This window comes from Orcinus orca, chromosome 9 (assembly GCF_937001465.1).
Source record: "Orcinus orca chromosome 9, mOrcOrc1.1, whole genome shotgun sequence".
Classification (NCBI taxonomy): Eukaryota; Metazoa; Chordata; class Mammalia; order Artiodactyla; family Delphinidae; genus Orcinus; species Orcinus orca.
Genome location: NC_064567.1, coordinates 94294723 through 94312187, shown reverse-complemented (window position 1 = coordinate 94312187; position 17465 = coordinate 94294723). Strand labels below are relative to the sequence as shown.

The window sequence follows — 17465 nt, the reverse complement described above, 5'->3', positions numbered from 1 at the left end:
CAGTAACAAAGACCCAACGCAGCCATAAATTAATTAATTTTTAAAAAAAGAATGTGTAGATTCTGCTCGTAATCCTATCTTGTAGGTTCCCTGGGCCTGATACGGAGCTCAATGAGTATAATTCCCAGAGATAGGGGTTGGACGAGAGTCTGGATGTCCACAGAATCTGGACCTTGCAATGTTCAGGCTGCTTCAGCCCCAACCTGAGAGTGCTTAAGCCCACGTTTCCTTTTTAGGGAGCACTTGGAAGATGGAACGAATGGGTGTCATGGGCTCTGAGAGCCATCCTTCTTCTTGCATGTTGCTGGTTATGCCTAAACACTTGTATACAGCTTTTACCATCTAACCTCAGATTAGATCCCGAATTTGCACACCTCATCATCTCCCAGAATTCTGGAAATCCTTTGTCTTTTCATTTCTGCAAAGCTGCCTTAGAAGACTAGAAAAGACTTTACCGACAAGCTTTAGATGCTATGGTTCTTGGGCAGGGAGTGTACGCTTGGAGACCGGAAGCTGAGCCCAGAAGACATCATCCCTGTAAAAATCTACACAGTGCCTCTCACAGCCTCCAGTGGCAGGGAGAACAGAATTAGAATTAGCAGTAAACCATTTCCCTGGATTCCAACATAGGAGAATAAACAAATTAATATGCTGAAAAGAATTTAACCGAAAGAACAGTCTTTTGGATAAAAGACTACATCACCTAGTTTCATTGCTTTTCTTAAGAGATGACATCTTAGGTTGCTCTCACCTTGGTATTCAGGACAGCAAAGTTTGGCCTCAATACCTTACCGACATTCTGGTTTGGACCGTTGCCTTTAATCACAAGTTAACAACCTTCGAAGGCATATTGAGTAAATCTGAAAAAAATGCACACAAATGATTCCATCTTTGGTTTCTTCAATTCACAAAACCCAGCTGATAGACTTGGGCTCTATTTTATTTTCCCCCAAAAAATTGCATCCGGAGGAAGACAAGCCTACATCAGGTTTTTCATTTCTCTTCTTTTTTTTTTTTTTTTTGACTTTTTATTTTATATTGGAGTAGAGTTGATGAACAATGTCGTGATAGCTTCAGGTGTCCAGCAAAGTGATTCACTTTTGCATTTTCCCCTTCAGGTTGTTACATAATAGTGAGCAGAGTTCCCTTTCTCTTCTGTCTGCCGTCCCATCGTGTCTGATTTTGTCTCTCTTTCTCCTCCCTTCCCCACCCCTGCCTTTCAGGAACAGCCTGAAGGGACAACCCTGGTGAAGGAGGAAGGGGACAAAGAAGAAAGCAAACAGGAGCCTGAAGTCATCTATGAGACAAACTGCCACTGGGAGGGCTGTTCTCGGGAGTTCGACACCCAGGAGCAGCTGGTGCATGTGAGTGAAGGGGGCCGGTAAGGGGGCTTTACAGCTATGTGACCTTTCCTGCGGGGTCAGTTCCCCTGACCCCATGCTGAGTCAAGTTTCTCAGCTAGCAGCCTAGCAAACTGGAGGGGGCTTGATGACTTTCTGAGAATAAAGAGAACTCTGAGCCACTGTGCTTGACCTGTTCAGTCAGCTAAAGCTGAGTGTAAAATTCAATAACGTCTTCAAGAGAGAGTGTAATGACTGATCCCATAAGCGAGAAAACACTGTTTTGAGTTAGCGACTTTGATGGTTATTGAGTAATAGTAAGCTGGACATGAATTATTATTAACCTTTTAACCAAGTTTGATTTTAACCAAGACCCAGTAGCAATCGAAAAAATCATAGAGGTGGGGGAAGTCCTTTTTCTCCCTCCTCCCTTCCCCTCCCCGACCCTCACCAGCTAAGGAGTCTCCCATGATTTTAGGCGTCAGTTGGTACTTGCTATGAGAAGTGGGTAATGGTTTGCGATAAGCCGTTAGCACAGTTTCTTGACTTGAAGCCAATCCTTGCGGGCCTCACAGTTCCGTGGAAAAAGCAATATATATTTTAAAATGTGTCTAATGATGTATATTTTTGAAAACTGCAATGTGGTCTGACTGAGAACCTCAGCTCGCCTTCCCACACCAGATTCAGAAGTCTTTCCCATACTCCCTTGCCAGTTATTTCAAATAATGCAGGGTACCCCCATCTACATACCTCATTAGCCCTGTTTCCTTGGCCCGTGCTTCGTCTTTGTTTGGTACTTTCTCAGGCCAGTAGAATCTCCCTGGCACATGGGGCCAGGAGCAGTTGAGATGGAAGGGCATTCGCATCATCAAGGATGACACGATGTCAAAGCACAGGGTTGCATTAAGGCATTAGGATGGTTTGCTGTGTGTAGCCCTTTCATAAGCTTTGAATATGACAGCACATCTGACAGTAACTTCCTCATGACCCCCCCGCCCCGTCACCTACACACACCATACACACCCCCATTCCATTCTCTTTACTTTTACAGTCACTTTTTATTTTTAGATGATCTGTATCGCTTGATAACCCTCCTCCGTTTAAACACTAAGATTATACAATTCCTATTTGTCCTTATCCTCTAATATATACCACATGCTGCAGTTACATTATAGTGTCAAATATATGGTTTGCCAGGTTTTGAGATCCATCATATACAGAATGTTTTGAGGGCTTACCATGACCTCAGGGTTTCCCCCCCCATTTCTTTTTTGATCATGTCTCCTTGTAATAGTATAGAGAGAATTCTAGATTTCTCTGCACAGCAAGAAACTAGAAAGTCAAATGTTTTTAATTAAGGTATATTTCCAGATTTTTCCATGAACTTAATTTGAGTCTTTCTCTTTAATTTGATGCAAGTGTTATTTTTAAGCCAAGCCTGACTTAACAGCCTTTTATTCTTGCTGATTGTTTTAATGGAAACCACAGACATTGTAACACTAAAGGGAAAAAAAAAAAAAAAAAAAAGCTTGGAATTTTTCTTTTAATGTGGGGAAATAAACCCAAAGAAGAAAGAATGCCAAGAATACCCTCAGTGATAGAGTGAGTGAACATCGTACATGAGAAGAACTGGTGGTACAAAACCTGCCGTCATAAACGAGATGCTGCTAGGCAGTGCTGCTTGCCTTTTAAAACATCCTTCTGAGAGGGGACACGGTCTCATGGTGCCTTTTCTGTGGATAAGTCATTGCAGTTTCCAAGGAGCGCTGTGATTTTTGTTCAACTGTTAGCAAATGAGGAAGGAAATTCCAAGTCTACATTTAAAAGAAATTGTGTTCCTCATCAGAGGCCAGTCTTGAGATAACATGTTGGGGGGTTGTGGTTATACCTTCACATTTTCCCTACCTTCTGTGTCACATGAAAGCTTTTAAAAGACAGTGGTTATTGCAGGTATTTGTATTTAATCTCAGTGGCAAAAGGTTTTAGGTAGGGATGATGCTTTAATAGAGAGATCTGAGTAGTTTTAAGGCAAGGCTGCTTAACCTGTCAACTAAATGGCCACCATGTTGTCTGCTTTCTTATAAAAACTAGGAAATGAATTACATATACACCGGAATTTTTTAATTCCAAATTGGCAAGAAGAAATTCGTGTCAGGATTAGGAGAAAATCCAATGTATTATCTTTACGATATTAATTTTAGTCTGAGATAAATTATATGAGTTAAGGAAACTTAGTTAAGTGAATTAAAAATTTTAACTTACAATAACATAAATAAAGATGCTGGTTTATATCGCTTATTCTCTGCCTTTTCACTCATTATCTGACGTGTAGAGATTCCAAATTTGTACGTGTAAATTGATTTTACTTCACGTGACAGACATATAAGGGCCTTCCTACTCACGGTGAATCTGGTGGCTTCGGCAGTGGCCTGGTGTATTATTTTTTGTAGACTGAATGAATAGCTAGTTGAAATCCACCTAATTACTTGGGTGGCAGATGGAAAAAAGACCAGTGGCAAAAACCAGTTTTTTAAGGACAGAGGAAGCATGAACTATTTGCATTGCTATGACTCTCCTCGGAGAGAGGACATTTTGTGAATTAGTTGAATTTTCCTGCTACACACAACCAAGAGGCAAGGTGTTAAACCATTCTGATGCTCTGCCTTATTTATAGCCATGACCCATTCTTTTTCCCCCTCTTACAGTTAATAGAAAGATTCATGATTCTTCATGGTTGTCTATCTAGTGTCTGACAGTCCCGACTGCCTGCGAAAGCAAGTCACTATCTATAATTGATATCCTCCCGTGGAATAGGGTGCTGGCTGCAATTGAAGGGCTTTGCTGAAAGCTCTTAAATCCTGACAAGTTCTCCCCTTGTTCTGGTTCAGTCGCTGAGCTGCACGGTTGGAATTCCAGAGTCATTTGAACTTGGTGCAGAAGGGAGACATGTGTTTCGCATTAGCAAATCAGAGTTGAAGAGGAGAATTAGGGACTCGGCCGACTTTGCCCGCCAGGTAGTCTCATTTTCAGCGTAATGCACTCCGTGTTCTCTTGAAAAGATGACCCCATCCCATTACTGTCCGAACAGATGGGCTAAATATTGCCTTTGCCTTCTCTTCTCCTCTATTTCAAGCCCCTGTCCTTCTCCCGTAGTGTGTTGATTCCAGGTTTGCCGTGGAGTCTTTCTCACTGGGATGTTTAATTAATTTCTCTTCCCAGCAAGATAATTATAATTGGGCTTCATGACTCTCCAGCTAGTATTAAATGTGTCATAAATTTACTTCTATGCCCAGAAGCTAAGGAGACAGATGTATATTTTTGTTAGCTGGTTTTTTGTTGTACTTTGTCCCCTTCTTAGTAGCAGTTAAAATAAGAGAGTAAGAAGGATATAGAGTACAAAAATTAATTAAAGTGCTTTCGATTAAGACGGAATTTATTATTGATTTGTCAAGATGCCAGCCATTTCTCTTCCCTTGATAGCTGGAAAGCGCAGAGTCTAACATCTCAAAATAATTTGAAAAGTCCACACTTCCCCTTCAATCCCAAATGAATTAGATCCTCTTTTTTTGCTGTCGTGCATTATATATTCCCAAACGCACGACTCTTGTATCTGATTCTGAAAGTCGTAGAATATCGGTTCGCCCAGTGTGGTTTCTGTTTTTGTTTTGTTTTGTTGGTTTAGCTTTTTTTACTATGGAAAACAACTCAAATTCTGTCTGCTGGCCTTGCTTCTCACAGAGATGAGAAAGGTTTCCCAACCTTCCTGAGACCCGTTTCCCTCTTGCATTCATTCTGTCCCGGAAGACAGTTCCAGCTCTGGCCCTTGGATGCTTGAAAAATATCCAGCATGCATTGCCTGCAGCCCAAGTTAGTCTCAGGTCCTTTGCTTCTGAATGGCGTTGTGTGTACCACTGATGTTCTGAGAGGCTTAAGAAGAGGAGAAAGGAATACATGTGAAGAAAGAGGAACATGTACCTCGGTGTGCGTCACCACTGCCAGGCGTCTAGTTATGCTTGAAAACATAACTGCTGGTATCCGAAAGAGTAAAAATAGTATAATCACCATAGCTAATGCCCACCTGTTTGCTCTGTCACTGTAATTCGCTTAACTTCTATTACACCAACCCAACCCTTTCTTCCCGTTTAAGGAATAACACATATAATATTCTTTCCAAAGGTCTTTAAAAGGTCAAATTATTTTTTTACCAGTTTTATTCCCCATCCTGATCCCAGCAGAATAACCTTATCTGCAGGGAGGGCCTGGGCAGTTACACTGTGCGGGCTCTTGTCTCCTGCCTGTAGGGCCGAACAGCAGAGAACACGAGAGGTGTTTATGTGAGTCCCCAGCTTCAACTGGGTGGCATGTACGTCGCTGTACTCCTTCATTTGTATCATTTAAACGTGGTGTCAAAAATTCACCCTTTTGTACAATGATTAGCCACCTCCTTGGATTTTAAATGCTTTCATATGCTGCAGATTTTGATCTCTAAAAGCGTGCTGAAGTTTCCTTTATCAGAAGAACACAGTTATAATCACCTTTGCTGCCATGTGAACACACATTCTATACATCGGCAGCATGAAAATGAAAGGCTTTCTTCTTAATATCATAGAGATTTAGATACAAAGGAAGCACACCTAATCTGCAAAGAATTGATGAGTCCGTAGGAATACGGGAGAGTGTTAGGATGTGGTGAAGACATTATTTTCATATTAATACCGTGTTCCCAAATTTGCATTTTAAATGTTTTCCTGCTAATTTTGATCCCTTTGCTTAAGTTGCATTGTGTATCTTTCCCTAAGAGAAGATGGAGTTTAAGATGTGATGGGGGCCTCCGATAAGAGGCAGACATAGATTTGTGTGCACATAGAACCTAAAATGAAGGAGTGAAGATTTTGATCTCATTTTCCCTACATCAATGCTAGTTAATTTAGTGACTCTAATTATTTGGAAATAACTGCATGGAAAAATGTAGACGAAGAACCACCAACTTCAAAGCCATCCTTTGACAATCGTGCCCCGAGGGTCACGTTCTTTTTCAAGTTACTGGCTAAATTGCACCTGCAGAAATTGTTCCCATAAAGACACTCGGGAGATTAGACTGAGTGGGGGGCACGGAGGGCTGTGTGGTCCACCAGTGAGAGTCTCCCGGCACCAGTGGAATTCTGAGTGGCAGCGCCATCTCTGCCCTGACCCTTGGGATGACCTCCCTGGAACCATTTGACCCTTTAGAACGTTATTTTCTCACTTATCATACTGTGAAACAGCCGTGAAAATAAGTGCCGTCCCCCACGTCCAAGGCCAAACAGAGATCTCATGCAGGAGGCCTAATGAGAAACAGACAGAGGGTCTCAAAGAGGTGACTCGTCTCTCTGTTTTATGTATTTGTGTTTTGCAGGGCGGAGTGGGGGAGGGGTGGGCAGTGGCGCTGTTGGGTTTTGTGGCCTCTGTGTATTAGCTCTAAGGCTTATTTCATATTCATTGTTGCTGAACTGAGGTGTGCATTTGACCGAAGCTGGAGATCCCGTTCTCTTCCCCCAGTGTGGTTCTAATGGATGGGACTTGGCCGAGACATTTCACCTCTTCCAACCTTGGTTTTAGTAAAAGCAAGGGAAGGGTTCAAAGTGGATCGTCCTTAGGCTAAGAATGGCAGGCAGGTTTCATTTCAGGTACAAACCTACTGGCCGGCAGTCACTTGGGGTGCTGAGCTGCGCTCTTCCCCACTTTCAGCTGCAAAGGCAGGGGGGTAAGGATGATGCAAAGCCTGCCATGGATGAGGTTTCGCAGCAGACAGGTACTCACTGTATGTTTTCCAAAGTCCTCCAACTCTGTAGATTAAGTGCACTCCAGAACAATTGTGGTTAATTTTTCTAGGGGGTGGTATGTTAATTACTTGAGCAATGATTGTATTATTAAAATTCTCTCTTTACTAATGCTCCTTAACCCGTGAATGAAGAACAACAAATCAATATTTTAAATAAGATATAATGGGTATCGAATCATATCTTAGTTACTCTCTTAAATTTGTTCATCCGTTTTAGACCCCATGAAATATTTCATCAAAACCTTCATCCGAATAACTGTTTACTGCCTTTTGGGGAGGATTTTTCTATCAAAAGCTTTTTGATTGGTTCTGAATGATACTCTAGGTGAGATTCTGGATTCTGCTAATAATTAGTTCCCTGGAATATTCTGTATGGACGCAATTTATACAAGAGAAGATGGTGTCACTTTGGGCTGGGCTGCCTACCTCACTAAAGTTTACTTGCCAATAGCAGATCTTGCTGATACCACGTATCCTCTTGTTTGTCAGCAAAAGTATGAGCTGACAAACAGCAACTCACTAGAAGAGGGCCTGGGTGCAGCCTTCATACTACCCACTGCCCCAGCTTTGCGGTGGGCACCTGCTAGCGCGACTTAGACCAGAGCCTCCTGGAGTGGTCCTTCTCATTGGGAGGGGGAGACAAGGAAACATAAAAGCATAGTGAACAATGTAAAGTTGGACCTCATGAAGCCATAGAGTGTAGTTGTGATCTTAGGGGCTCAGAAGAGGAAGAAGTGTATGAGGGGTACCCAGAAAGCCTTCTGGGAAACGTGGGAAATATGGTTAAGGTCAAAGCAAAGCAGACCAAATATGCAGGTCAGCTTTTGAGATATGATGACGATGGTGATGGTGATGGTGATGGTGATGATGATGATGGTGATGGTGGTGATGGTGATGGTGATGGTGATGACGATGGTGGTGATGGTGATAATGATGGTGATGGCAATGAGGATAAGGATGGTGACAATGAGGATGATGGTGATGATTTTGTAAGAAGAAATAGCACCTTATCTGAAAGAAAACTTTGGCTGACCACTGTTCTCCTGCTATAGTACAATGCACTGCGTTTCAAAGCTGACAGACCTGGGTTCAAAACCTTCTTTCCACACTAGGCATGTTACATTCCTTCTCTTGAAACAAGAATAATAATAGTATTTACTTCATAAAACAGTTGGGGGAATTAGCTTAAAAATTATGCTCAATAAAGTGTTAGCGCTTCTCCATATAAAAGTAAAAAGTGTAAAGGTATTTACCGGCTGCTAAGTGCATGTGTGTTGCCTGTGAAAACATGGTTTAGGCTGGTATTCGGGCAGTGTTTGCGTTGGCATGTCACCATGAAGTGAGTAACTGCATAAAGATGCTGACCGGGCCTCCAGTTCATGAAACCTAGGAGAGAAGGGCTGGAGAAGTCCCTGGGTCCCTTCCTTGTACTCCAGATCCCTCACTGGACTTGCTTGTGCTGTGTTGAGATTCAGAGCCTCATCTTGTTATGAGTTCAATTGTGCTGACATCCTTCTGAAAGTTCTCCTTAGTGGTTGCCCTAAAACGAGGCTCCCCAGCCTGGGCACACGGGGGCAGGGGGTTCTTTGGTGTGGGGACTCTCCTCTTCCTTGTAGGACTGTTAGCAGCATTGCTGACCTCTGGCCACTGGATGCTGGGAGCGCCCCTCCTCCATTGTGACAACGAAAAATGTCTCCAGACATTGTCAAATGTCCCCTGGGAAGGGAGAATTACCCCCAGTTCTGCTCTAATCTTTACTCTTGCAGTGTGGGAAGAAAAAAGCAACAAAAATTTAAAAAGTATATTTGTGATTAAAGATAAATTTTCTCCTGCTCAAATGTACTTTAGAATGTTCGGATTAAAAAGAAAAGATAACCTCATTAAACAGTCTCCAGCAAAAGATTATATGTATTATATATATATTTATAAAAAAATATATATATACACATTCTGTATTACATTTATAGATATTGCGTGTGTGCATGTGCACGCATGCATGTGTGTGCATGTACGTGGTGTGTGTGTGTGTGTGTGTGGTGTGCATTAATTGGCAGAACTTAATTTTAAAACCACATTTGCTAAGGTTAGGCACACACAGTAGTTCTCAGGAAGTCCCATAACCAGCCAAGCCCTTTGTCTTGGTGGAGAAATTCCATCACTGTTTTTCTTTTTTTTGCAGACCGAGGGAAGTCACTCAGACTTCAGCTTCTGAGACCATGGCAAGCAGGGTTGGAGATCAGGCTCCTGCTTTGACATAAAACAGAGCTCAAAGAACAGAAAGCAATTTTCTAGTGCAAGGACTTTTTGAAGATTCAGAGACATTTAGGCTTTTCTAAGATTAGCTAAGTACTGCCATAGATGGATTTTTTTTTTTCGTTTCTAGAATGATTAGTGTTGGCTAGAGAAGAGAACTGTAAGTGGCGTATTCTCAAAAGACTGTGTATAGGCCAAGGCCTTAAACTTAAGCCATCCCCAGCCCCCCAGTTGACAGTAAAACTAGCATCAGTGAGTGAGGGTGTGGAGAGAATATTGGATGGTGTGTTGGAGATTTATCTTTTATCCCTACATCTGCCAAAAGTTGCTTCTGACTTTGAGTAAGTCACCCTACAACTTCAATCATTAGTTTCTCATCAAAAATGGAGATAACATCTATCTGATTTTCCTCACAAGTTTTTTTGATTTGTTTTTTGTTTGTAAGGATAGAATGAGATCATGTAATGGAAGTGCTTTGTAAACTCTGAAGCATTATTCAAATATAAGGAAGGATAGAATCCATGAGAAGTAGCATTAATAAATCTACCTAATGGAGAGATTAAGGAGACTTTTCACCAGAATAAAGAAGTTTATAAGTATGTTGGTAATTCAGTTGTGCCCTCTCACCTCTGTAGGCTGTTGATCTTACCTGTTACAGTACATCATCATCATCACCACCTAGTGGCTGCTATACAAATTGCAGGCATAGTGTTGAGAAGAAAAAAGTCTCATGCACATCAGACCTATGGACTTCGGGTTGGGGTTGATACACCTTTTTATGTTTATCCCTTTGAGTAAGGAGAACATACAGGGCAGGATGTTCAGGAAGAAATAAAGCAGGCTATTAGGAAGACGATAGATGTACAGGCAGAGCAGTGGGAAGACAAGTAAAGTGAAGGTGCAGAAGAAGGACTGAGAGAAAGGTCTTGTGGAGATCAGATTTGAACATGGTCTTGAAAAGGAAAGTGGATTTAAATAGGGAAAGACCATTGCAGGGAGGAGCTGGAGCTTCCATGTGGAAAAGACAGTAGGAAGAGGTTAATGGATGCAGAATATATGGGAGAATTTTATCTATGAGTCGGTTATATAAGGCTGGGGTTTTTGACACTTCTTGGGGTCAGAAATATAATTACAAAAGGATTCATTCTGTGCCTTTGGACTGAAAAGTGGTAAGTAATGCAGTTATGTTAGAACCAAGTGTGTCTGGAAGGCAGAGGGTAGTGGGAAGTAAGGTTATGGAGCAGAGAAGCACCATTTCATGGGTGACCTGACTGCTAGATTAGCAGTCTGACTTATGTTCCAGATGGAGTAAGGAGGATCGATGTTTCTGATGAGAAAGTTTGAGCCCGCATGAGCTTTAGAAAGATGAGGGCTGAGCTTTGCACAGCTGTATTTGAAGAGGGCAGGGGTACGAGTGGGGCAGGGCTGGAAGTAAGACTCAGAAGTGGGAATTATTTTAACTTATTTTTTTAAAACCTGGGAGTAGAGTTCGGAGATGTTTCACAGTTATGGTTTTCGTAGCTAATGTGGGCATTGTAGACGTTGTTCAGAGATCAGTTCGAAGTTTCCGGTTGCTGACTGGGCACCTGGGAGATGGTTTTGCCCATGAAACTCCTGTCTCTTATGTGAGTGGACCAGGTAGGTTCATTACTTAAAGTTCCTCAAATCCTGTTGTCTCTCTTAGAAGTAGATTGACCAGGGTTGCTGGGAGAGTGATCTCTGATGATTTTTGGAAGATGCCTCCTATGGTGTTAGTCAAGATTTTAGCACCCGGGTAGCGATGGTTTTATTTGCTACTATTATCAGTTTTCTTTCTTTGTTGTTTTGTTTTTCTCTGTGCCTATTTTCTGGTTATGGGTACATGATCTCAAGTTCTGAAAATGTCTTTCAAGTCAGGAAAAGGAAACTGTGCCAGCCCTCTTCTGTCAGCTTCAAAGGATTTGGGGGTGGGAGATCTCTTTACACACCTGGTCCAGCCCTGTCTCACCTGCTCCCTCCGTTTCACCTTGAGGGACCTCGGTTTCTTGGGTGTAACCTTCAGCAAGCGTGATGTGTCCCAAGGAGCCAAGCTTTCTCTCCAGGATGAGCAGGAGAACCCTGGCTCAGGAAGAGCAGGTCTTCCCCAGCATCCTTCCCTGGCAGTAGTGAAAGCGTTCACCCTTCCCTCTCCTGGACCACTTGGCCAGACATGGTGCAGTTCCTACCGGCCAGATAAAGCAGTCAAACATACTGCAAAGAAAACACAGCCCTCCTTGTATTCTCCTTGTGTTCAGCAGAGATAACTTTGCTGGAGTTTCAGTACTGAGTCATTTGGCTTCTGGCAGGCGCTTTAATTGCTAAAATGCAGATGTTTTTTTTTCTTGATCAAGAAGGGATTATTCTTGTTATCAGTCCAGAGCATCTTATTTCAAGATGAAAGCCTTTACTGAATTACAGATGTACGTTTGTACAAAGCTTTTCGGCGATTGACAACTCAAAGAGAAAGTATGATTTATTAGCCTATAATGGCTAACCCTGAGCTATGGTCTAGGTTCTCCCGATTTGTGAAATTGCTTAATATGAACTGCCTTTTATGCCGTTCAAGCCTCAGGTGACTCAAATAAATGTAGTCTCCATTACAGGATATGTTACGGAAGAGGGAAAAAGAAAAGCGGGGGAGGGAGGCAAAAGGAGAGAAGTGGCTTCTAAAATTCATCTTGGTGGTGCCTTTTACAGTAGTTTGGCTGATAAGCTGACAGAGGAAAGATTAATAACGAGGCTTGTCGCTATCAGTACCTGCTTGTCGATTCTCTGTAACAGGGCTGTCTGTTCAGCATGGAAATTATTGATTAAATAAAAATTGCTATTAGATTGTGATGTGATCCATAATCACAAACAATGGTGGACATTCCTCTTTTAGATCCTCAGCCATGCATCAAGTTGTTTCTTTTTTTCCCTTGCTGTAATTTATATTGCGCTGACACTTGAGCTCATTAGGACTAGCGTTTCTGCTCGGAGGCAGGAAAGCATGGGCATGCGCAGACCGGCCAGAGTGGGCCGGAGGATGGAAGGACCATTCTGGTCGGGGGCCTGGCCAGTTCATCCACTGGGCAGCAGCAGGGTTTTTGTCTGTTTGTTTGTTTGTTTAACTCTCTTTTTTAATTGTGTTAAAATACACGTAACATTTTACCATTTGACCGTTTTATTTAACTTTTTTCTAGTTTTCCTGAGTATAATTGAAATATAAAATTGTATATGTTTAAAGTGTACAACATGATAACTTGATATACATATGCGATGTGAAATGATGAACACAGTCAAGTTAATTAACACATCTGTCACCTCACAGAGTTACCTTTTATTGTGCTGTGATGAAAACACTTAAGGTCTACTGTCTCAGCAAGTTTCAAGTATACAATAGGGTATTCCTAACTATAGTCACCATGCTGTATATAGATCCTCGACTTACTCATCTTATAAATGAAAGTTTGTACCCTTTGACCAGCATCTATTCATTTCCCCCACCCTCCCCCAGACCCTGGCAACCATGACTAATACTGTTTCTATGAGTTTCACTTTATTTTTTATTTTTTTAGATTCCACATATAAGTGACACCATACAGTATTTGTCTTTCTCTATCTGATTTATTTCACTTAGCATAATGCCCTCCAGGTTCATCCATGTTGTCTCAAATGGCAGGGTTTTCTTTTTTTAATGGCTGAGTAATATTCGTTTTTTGAGGAAGCTCCTTACCGTTTTCCATGATGGCTGTACCAATTTATATTCCCACCAACAGTGCACAGAGTTTCCTTTTTCTCCATTTCCTCACCAACATTTGTTATCTCTTGCCTTTTTGATAATAGCTATTCTAACAGGTGTGAGAGTATATCTCACTGTGGTTTTGATTTGCATTTCCCAATGATTAGTGATGCTGAACACCTCTTAACGTACCTGTTGGCCATTCGTATGTCTTCTTTGGAAAAATGTCTAATCAGACCCTTTTAAATTGGATTATTTGGGTTTTTTTTTTTTTTTTTTGCTATCAAGTTGGATGACTTCTTTTTTTGGATATTAATCCCTTATCAGATATGCGGTTTGCAGTTTTTTTCCTCCCATTATGTAGGTTGTGTTTTCATTTTGTTTCCTTTGCTGTGCAGAGCTTTTTAGTTTGATATGCTCCCACTTGTTTATTTTTGCTTTTGTTGTCTGTGTTTTTGGTGTTATATCCAAAAAATCATTCCCAAGACTAATGTTAAGGAGGTTTTTCTTTCTGTTTACTTCAAGGAGCTTTACAGTTTGGGGTCTTTAATCCATTTCAAGTTGGTTTTTTTTTTTTTTTCTATTTCTGTGGAAAATGCCATTGGAATTTTGATAGGGATTGCATTGAATCTGTAGATCACTTCGGGTACTATGGGTATTTTAGCAATAGTAATTCTTCCAATCCAAGAACAGACTCTTTCCATTTATTTGTGTCTTGTTTAACTTTTTTCATCAATATCTTACAGTTTTCAGTGTACAGATCTTTAACTTCTTCCTTTAACCTCTTTTAAATTTATTCCTAGCTATTTTATTGTTTTTGAAGCTATTGTAAATGGGATTGCTTTTTAAATTTCTCTTTCAGGTGGTTCATGGTTAGTGTGTTAAAACACAACTGATGTTTGTATGTTGATTTTGTATCCTGAAACTTTGCTAAAGTTGTTTATTAGTTCTAACAGTTTTTTGGGTGGACTCTCTGGGTTTTCTATACATAAAATCATGTCATCTGTCAACAGAGACAGTTTTCCTTCATTCCTTCCAATTTTGATGCCTTGTATCTCTTTTTCTTGCCTGATTTCTCTGTCCGGGGCTTCCAGTACCATATTGAATAGAAGTGGTGAGAGTGGGTGTCCTGATTTGGACCATTTTGAAGTGTGCCGTTCAGCGCCATTCAGCACATCCACAATTGTGTGCCGCCATCGCCACTACCCAGGTCCAGAACATCTTCCTCACTGCAAAAGGGGACTATGCCCATTAAGCAATCACTGCTCTTTCTTCTTCCTCCACAGCCCCTGAAAACCATGAATCTACTTTCTGTTTCTGGATTATTTGCTTATTCTGAACATTTTGTAGGAATGAAATCGTATAATATATGATCTTTTGTGTCTTCCTTTTACCACTTAGCAGTGTTTTCAGGGTTCATCCACGTTGTAGCATGTGTTAGTGCTTCATCCGTTTTTATGGCCGAATCATGTTCCATTGTCTGACTGTATTACATTTTGTTTATCATCCTTTTATCTGTGGAAACAATTTGGATGTTTTCCACCTGGTGACTACTGTGTTCTTACGAGCATTCGTTTTTCATTTCAACATTTATTTTCCAATCTTTCAGGTGTATTTCTGCAAGTGAGACTGCTGGCTCATATGGTATTTCTATGTTTAATTTATTTGAGATGCTGCCAAACCTACAGCAGGTTTTAAGCTGTCTTGCACAAGCTCTGCCTTCTCAGGGGGTCTTACCGCTAACCTCATTAGCCCCTTGGATGTACTCATTATTCTGTCCCCACCACCACCTCCCCACCTTGCCTGGGCTCTGCCTACCCTCCCTGGGCTGCAGGCTCAAGCTGGCTGTCTGGGTGCTTCTCTACAAAGCGACTGGTGGCTCTACCCTCTGTGGGCACGTGGGCATCCCTCGGCAAAGAGGACCATACATCTACTGTCACCACTTTTCCCCCCAAAGGGGTGGGACTGTTTTGGACAAATGCATAGACTAAATATTCAGAGCATTAGGTCATGTGGGCTTGGCCAAACAAAATAGACTGACAGGTTGGCCAAATTTTATATTTAAAGGGTGATTCAGATGAAGTTCTGTTCAGGAGGATTGACCATAGTCCTTTCACAGTAGCTTGTTTGCGGGTTCATAGCTGGATATTAACTTTATTTGTTTTTTGTGGATATTAATTTTATGATCGCTTCTAAATGTAGAATCTTAAAAACGACCTAACCCACTACCTGCCTTTTTTTAAACCAAGTACAGTGAAGTCTAGAAAGGGTCAGGACCTTATCTAAGGCCACTAAACTGGTTAATGAGTGGCTTTGGTACCGATTAATTTGTTCACTCATAGACGAATTCTCTTGTTTTAAATGGTTGCTTGGCACATATAATGAAGGCCTGGCCTTTAGACTTCCTAAGCTATTAAATTTATGCATTCTACCATCCCCCACTTCACTCACCTCACCCCTGCCCCCAGCACACTGTCCGCCTCTGTCTGTCTGTCTGTCTGTCTCTCTCTCTCTCCATTTTCCTCTTGCAGGGGAAAGCTGCCTCCAGCACACACACACATTTACTGCAAGTTGGAAACCACTGAAAGTAAATATAACTCTTCATCGCAAACATCAGACCCCTTTAATCCAAACAGAGGTGAAAGTCAGATGCCCATCTAGGGCTGATCATCTTGACTCAAGGTAAAACTCATGCACTCATCCAAAACATGCATTTGTCTTTTGCTTGAGAGAGAATATGTGTGATTGATTATATTAAACTTAGGACTGGAAACAACACTGCAAGAAGGCAGAACTCTTGGAACTTGAAACCCCAAGCTGTCAGTCAGCACTCCCACCCCGCACTTCTGCTGTTGTTTCCTAGTTTGGCTTTAAGCTGTAGCCCTTCACATGGACGGAGGCAAGGATGGGACTTCTCCAGGGTGGAAACAGCCAGCAGGACAGTCCCTTGGTACCAAGGCTCAGTACCAGCTACAGAGGTGCTACTCAGACTGGACAGCCAAGCTTCCTGATGGGCCTGAATAAAGAGCACGAGGCCCTGGAGGGGAAGCGAATGCAAGAGAGTTGGGGGTCACCCAAGAAAGCCCTTCTGACTGAGTAACCGCAACTTCTCGAAGAAAGCAGGCACCAAGTGTGCAAAATATAGATCCCAGTGGAATTCTTTGATAAAGTTAGACTTTAAGTCATCCATACAGAAGCTAGAAAGAAAGTGCATACGTGGAGACAAGAAAGAGGTGTGGCATAGACATATCTGACCCGCCTCCAATTCAGTGGCTGGTGGGCAGGTTGAGGGCCTCAAAAGGGCTGCTGTGGAATCTGGGGAAGAGGAGGCGTATTCCTTGGAACTCATGGTTTAGAGGTGACACAGGGCTGTGAAAGCCAAACAGCTCATTTTCTAGTTTGCTCTTGCCTTTGTGTTCATTTGAATGAACGCGCACTTGGGACTGGGAACTAAGGGTACATCAGCGATTCACACGAGACCTGTCCTCTGGGGCTTCCCATCCAAAACGGGGGGACAGCAGGAAAAAGAAGAAGAGTGTCTGTCCAACTGAAAAGCGATGGAGATCATGATTGGCAAAGGGGATCAGAAGCCAGCCGAGTGACAAAATCTCTCAAGCAGAGAGGTTTATCCGATGCCAGGGACTGAAGTTCATTACAAATGGAACCAGGAACCAATATGAGAAATTTTTGAGCAGCTACAAAAAAGTGGGTGACGGGCTGGGAGATTGAAGTTGGTGATATCATTCAGCACTTTCAAAGAGGGCAAGAGAATGAATTCTGAAAATGACAGGCGGAGGATGTCGAGTCAATGCTGGAGGAAACTATATTTTTATTGTTAAAAGTTTTTTGTCTTATCACAAGATGAAATAGTAATCACTGGGACCCTCTGGGATCACCAAGAAAAACATTGCACTGGACCGGGCTGATGTTTTCTTTGGCAATTTTGTGAGGCTGGTTGGCCATGAAAATGCAGTAAATACATGTTGGGACCTCAGCAAAACGTTTAATAAGCACCTTTGGCCAAGACAGAGAGCGATGGTTGCACTAAGCAGCAGTTAAGAGGCGTATTCATTGGGCTTGCCCCCAGCCCCGTCTTGCTTAGCAGTTTGATGTTTGTTTCCAGGACGGAGTCATAGAATGCAATTATCATCAAAGTTGTTTATGAGGAATTTTCAAATCCAGTTAGTGCCTGAATCAAGATCCTGAAAAATCAAACCACTGAAATCACTCCATGGAGATTTAAAATGATGATAATAACATAGGGCCTTTAATGAACTCTAAATTCACTTTTACTAGACACGGAGATTTGCCC

General features: G+C 41.9%; 1 protein-coding gene across 4 annotated transcripts in view; it reads left to right on the top strand.

Annotated features, from left to right (window-relative positions):
- Nucleotides 1-17465, top strand: part of GLI3 (GLI family zinc finger 3) — a 288668-nt gene that overhangs the window by 221533 nt on the left and 49670 nt on the right. For all 4 annotated transcript variants that reach the window (XM_049714656.1, XM_004263321.3, XM_049714655.1 and 1 more), the window contains one exon: nucleotides 1224-1364. In XM_049714656.1, coding sequence (XP_049570613.1) covers nucleotides 1224-1364 — 141 coding nt within the window. The remainder of the gene's footprint in view (nucleotides 1-1223; nucleotides 1365-17465) is intronic.